The following is a 6013-nucleotide window of genomic DNA, read 5'->3' as shown; positions in this document are numbered from 1 at the left end:
ACAAGATTCAAAGACACAATAGGTTGACGGTAAAAAGACAAAAATGAGATAAACTATACAAACAGTAACTGGGAGCTGTTATCGATATTTTAAAAAATAGATTGTAAAACAAAAACTGATATAAAAGCAAAAGATATATATATATATATAAAATAATGAAAAAAGGGTCAATTATTCAGGAAGATATAACAAGTATAAACACATTTGAACCCCAGGAAAAAGTCTCAAAGTACACACAGCAAAAACTAAGAAAACTGAAGGACTAATTGACAATTCAGTGATGAACACTGAAGATTTCAATGTTGCACTTCCAACAATGAATAGAACAATTAGGCAGCAGATCATGAAGAAAGCAGAAGACTTAAACAGCACTAGGTACCATGTATAACCATAATCTATAGAATATGCAATCACAGCAGAATATATTAAGACATTCTTGTCAAGTACTCATGAGTGCCTTGATAAACCATATGCTAGGCTATAAAACACACCTCGATAAATTTAAAAGGTATTATTAAATAGTTCATCATCTCTTCTGCAAACACAATACAATTAAAAACAAAAATCAATAACAGAAGAATAATTAGAAAACTTAAACATGTATGAAAATTAAAGAACACACTTCTAAATAACCAATGGGTAAAACACACACACACACGAAACATTACAACATAATTGACATGAATGAAAGTAAAAACACAACACAACAAACCTTAGCCAGTCATAGTGGCCCATGCCTATAATTTCAGTTACTAAGAGGCTGAAACAGAAGGAACAATTGAGCCCAGGAGTTCAAGGTCAGGCTGAGCAACATAGTGAGGCCCTGCCTCTAATAAAACGAACAAATGTTTGGGGATGAAGCTAAAGCATTCTGTAAAGGGAAATTTATGTTTGTAAATGCCAGTATAAAACAAGAAGAATTTCAAATCAATAACCTAACCTTCAATCTAAAGAAACTAGAAAAAGTAAAAATGCAAGCTAAACACAAAGCAATGAGAAAGAAGGAAATAATAGCATTAAGGGTGGAAATTAATGAATAGACAGTAGAAAAAAAAAAATAAAGAAAACCAATAAAACCAAAAGTTTAACAAAATTGCCACACTTTTAGCTAGATGAAACAAGATGAAATGAGAGAAAATGCAAATTACTAAATCAGGAATGAAAAAAGCAGCCTTGTTACTGACTTCAGTGAAATTAAAAAAAAATTAACAGGGAATACTATGAACTATGGTGCTCTTGCAAATTAGATAACCTAGATTAAAAGGATAAATTTCTAGACAAACACAAACTACCAAAACTGACTCAAGAATAAATAAAAAATCTGGAAAGGTCTATAACAAGTAAAGAGATTGAAACAGGAATTAGGAAAACTACCCACAGTGAAAAGTTTGGACCCTACTTCACTTCACTTGCTTCACTGATACACTCTATCAAACATTTAATTAATACCAGTTTTTAACAAACTCTTGCAAAAAGTAGAAAAGGAAGGAAAACTTTGAACTTATTCTATGTATTACCTTGATACCAAAACCAGACAACTATCACAAGAGAAAAAAACTATACATTAACATCTCTAATAAATACACACATAAAAATCCTCAACAAAATACTAACAAACCAAATGCAGACCCATCTTTAATGACTTACACTCCATTGCCTAGTGGTTACTACACTAGGAATGCAAGGTTGATATAACATCCAAAAATCAATCAATATAACACATCATATCAATAAAGGACAAAAACTACATGAGCATTTTCATAGAAGTAGAAAAGTAACAATGCACACTGTAGAAGAATATGCTTACAAATTATATATTTGACACATTACTTTTACTCAGAATATATTAAGATTTATTACAATTCAACAATGAAAGAACAAGTTAAAAAACAGGCAAAAGGCTGGAGTACATATTTCTCCCAAAAAGAAAGACAACAGACTGACGAGTACATAAAACAATGCTCAACATCATTATTCATTAGGTAAATGTAAATCAAAACCTCAATGAGATACTACCTCACACCTAATAGAATAATACAACTTAAAAAAATAAGACAATATCGGCCGGGCGTGGTGGCTCATGCCTGTAATCCCAGCACTTTGGTAGGCCAAGGCGGGTGGATCACCTGAGGTTAGGAGCTTGAGACCAGCCTTGCCAACATGGTGAAAACCCCTGTCTCTACTAAAACTCCAAAAATTAGCCAGGCGTGGTGGTTGGCCTGTAGTCCCACCTACTTTGGAGGCTGAGGCAAGAGAATCGCATGAAGCCAGGAGGTGGAGGTTGCAGTGAGCCAAGATTGTGTCACTGCACTCCACCCAGCCTGGGCAACAAGAGCAACACTCCATCTCCAAAAAAAAAAAAAGGAAACAATGAAAATGAAACTGTAGATGAAAACATGAAAAAAATGGAAATTCTCATAAATTTCTAGTTTTAAAATGAAGCAGTCATTTTGCAAAGCTGTTTGGCCAGTCCTCAAAATATTACACATAAAGTTACCATACACTGCAGCAATTTGACTCCTAAGTATGTACCCAAGTGGAATACAAATATCTGTCTTTATAATCACTGACACATCAATGTTCATGTTTGCATTGTTGATAATAGTCAAAAAGTAGAAACAATCTAAATGTCCATCAACTGATGAATCAATAAATATAGATGCGATATAGCCATAAGATATTTCATTATTGTTATAGCTCATTAAAAGGAATTAAATATTGATACACGCTACAAAATGAACTAACTTCAGAATAATATAATAAAGGAAAAAAGAAAGCCACAAAAGACTACGTATTTAATCATTCCATTTATCTAAAGTCTCCAGAACAGGCAAATCCAAAGAGACAGAAGGTAGATTACTGGTTACCAGAAAACCGGGAGTAGGGAGGAATGGGAGTGACTGCTCTTGGGTGTGGGTTCCTTTTGGGGATGATGAAAATATTATACAATTGGATAGTGATGATGGTTGCACAACTCCATAAATATTCTAAAAACCTCTGAATTGTACACTTTATATGGTCAATTTCATGCTATGTGAATTATATATCAATAAGCTTTTCATTACGAAAGAAAAATGGAAATAGCTTTAAAGGAGATAATAATTTGTATTTCATCCAAAGCACAGGTCTTAACTTCTTTGTCCAAAATTCTGGCAGAAAATAACAAATAATAAAAAATAAGTATAATCTTCACAGGAATTTTTAAAGGTTTATTCTACCTCACATTATTGTTCTGTTACAATGCCTTCATCAAAATGCAGGAATTCATAAATCTTGCCTTATAGAGGGCAGTTGAATAAAATTCACAGTTCAAAGTATGACAGGAGCACAAACTGTTAAAATAACATTCAGATTTATCAGATTATCACTTCAATTTAACTGTTATAGAAATAAATTTATTTTCACACAAAACAAAATTTATTTTCATTATCATTCTATTGCAAAAAGGAAAAGGAATAAACAATCTGACAAGCTGAAAAATCAGCAAAGCAACTGAAATTAAGGATAACATGTTCTAAATGTCTATTGTAATAAACAAAGCAAAAAAATTGAATATGACTGTATTAGAGTGTCTCTTCCCTTTCATGGTAAATTATATGGAATATGTTTTCAGATTTCAATTACATTTTTAAAGCTTTAAGGAAAGAGCTCTTCTTTGTTGTTCTGAAATACCATGAAAATAGATTACTTATGTTAATTGATGCATATTAAACAGTGACAACCGTTTTTTTTTTTTTCCTACTAAAGTGCATATCTTTGTACATTAAAAACAAGGATATATAAACTAGAAGTTAGAGACCAGAGGCCCAACTTGGGACCTGACAGGATGGCTGGGCTGCCCCGCAGGATCATCAAGGAAACCCAGCGTTTGCTGGCAGAACCAGTTCCTGGCATCAAAGCAGAAGCATATGAGAGCAACACCCATTATTTTCATGTGGTCATTGCTGGCCCCCGGGATTCCCCCTTTGAGGGAAGGACCTTCAAATTTGAACTATTTCTTCCAGAAGAATACCCAATGGCAGCCCCTAAAGTGCGCTTCATGACCAAAATTTATCATCCTAATGTAGACAAGTTGGGGAGAATATGTTTAGGTATTTTGAAAGGTAAGTGTTCCCCAGCCCTGCAGATCCACACAGTTCTGCTATCTATCCAGGCCTTGTCAAATGCTCCCAATCCAGATGATCCATTAGCAAATTATATAGAGGAGCAGTGGAAGACCAACGAAGCCCGAGCCATAGAAACTGCTAGAGCAGGGACTAGGTTATCTGCCATTAATAATATTTAAATTGATCCGATCATCAAGTATGCATCACTTCTCTTGTTCTGCCAAGACTTCTTTCTTTTGGTTTGCATTTAATGGGCACAGTCTTAGAAACATTACAGAATAAAAGCCCAGACTTCTTCAGTCATTTGGTGATTAAATGCACGTTAGCAAATCTATGTCTTGTCCTGATTCACTGTTGTAAAGTATGAGCTGAGGCCAGAAGTGTCATCTGGACTGTTGGGAAATATTTAAAAGCAGTAGCCCCTCTCTGCTTTTATTCATTTCCCCAATCCTGGTTTAAGTGTAAAGCACTGTGAATTAAGGTAGTTGTCAGGTTAGCTGCAGGGGCATGGGTGTTTTTCATTTTATTTTGTTTTATTTTTTGAGGGGGGAGGTAGTTTTATTTTAATTTATGAACTCCTTTCCCACTTTTTTTGGTGATCTAACTGCATTGGTTAAAAACAGCTAAACAGTTCTTTAGAATATGTTCCCTAGCCAGGTCTAACTTTATTTAGATGGTGAAGATGGACAAACTTGATTGTTTGAACCAGAATGGGAAAGTTAAACAAACATCACAGCTCTCAATAATAACACTGTGACTTTGCTGTCAAGTATAGATTCCCCCCTTCAAAAAAAGCTTGTGACCATTTTGTATGGCTTGTCTGGAAACTTCCGTAAATCTTATGTTTGAGTAAAATATTTTTTGTTATTCTAAAAAATAAGTGAAAATAAAAATAAACTAAAAAACTGAATTCCACCAGAATAATATAGATCTTAGACTGATTCCTTCTGGTGTTGAATATTGAAGGGAATTACATAAAATCTTGAACATAAAACACTTAATGAAATGAATTTCTATACTCATTTTCTTTTTTATTTTGAGATGGGAGTCTCGCTCTGTCACCCAGGCTGGAGTGCAGTGGCGCGATCTCGGCTCACTGCAAGCTCCCCCTCCTGGGTTCATGCCATTCTCCTGCCTCAGCCTCCCAAGTAGCTGGGACTACAGGTGGCCGCCACCATGCCTGGCTAATTTTTTTGTATTTTTAGTAGACACAGGGTTTCAACATGTTAACCAGGATGGTCTCTATCTCCTGACCTTGTGATCCACCCGTCTTGGCCTCCCAAAGTGCTGGGATTACAGGCGTGAGCCACTGTGCCTGGCTCTATACTCATTTTCATAAAAATAAAATATAAACATCAACTTCATCCAGTTTTAATGTATAATCTCTCAAAATGTATTTCTCAAAAATTTTGGCTTATAATGGGTATATGTTATAAATCAATGTATATGCAGTATATTTCTTCACATTGTATATTACTATTATTGATAATTTATGATATTACTCAGCAGTAAAGTTCTAGGATAAAAGAAAACTTATTGAGTAGTAACATTCACTCGCAATAATCTTTATTCATCTGAATATATATCAATTTTTTAAAAAACAAAACCAAACATTTTTCTAATTTATCTCAAAGTATGGTTAATTTGAATTCCATCAAATCACTGGCATTTCAGTAATCGCGTGTTTCCTGTATTTTTAAGATAAATATACAATTAGTGTTATCGAATTAATTAACATTAATTTTGCGCTTAACTGTTTCCAACTAAACAGTTCAGAAACATCTTTTTGGTAATATCTTTTCACCCTCCCAGCAACCTTTCTGATGCTGGTAACGTGATTATATTTCTTTTTCTGAACATGGAAGTAGAGGCTGAAGCAAGGTCCTTTTTCCTTGACTCGGCTTCCC

At 34.2% G+C, this 6013-nt stretch overlaps 1 protein-coding gene across 1 annotated transcript; it reads left to right on the top strand.

Moving 5' to 3' along the window:
* Nucleotides 1–3826: 3826 nt before the first annotated feature.
* LOC108526191 (ubiquitin-conjugating enzyme E2 N-like) lies at nt 3827–4285 on the top strand. Its single transcript, XM_017866843.1, has one exon. The coding sequence runs from the start codon at nt 3827–3829 to the stop codon at nt 4283–4285; it is 459 nt and encodes a 152-aa protein (XP_017722332.1).
* The last annotated feature ends 1728 nt before the right edge of the window (nt 4286–6013 follow it).

The sequence above is a fragment of the Rhinopithecus bieti genome, unplaced genomic scaffold (genome assembly GCF_001698545.2).
Source record: "Rhinopithecus bieti isolate Rb0 unplaced genomic scaffold, ASM169854v2 scaffold_2917, whole genome shotgun sequence".
In the NCBI taxonomy this organism is placed as follows: domain Eukaryota; kingdom Metazoa; phylum Chordata; class Mammalia; order Primates; family Cercopithecidae; genus Rhinopithecus; species Rhinopithecus bieti.
Note: the sequence above shows the minus strand (reverse complement) of the source record. Positions and strands in the feature narration are given on the sequence as shown.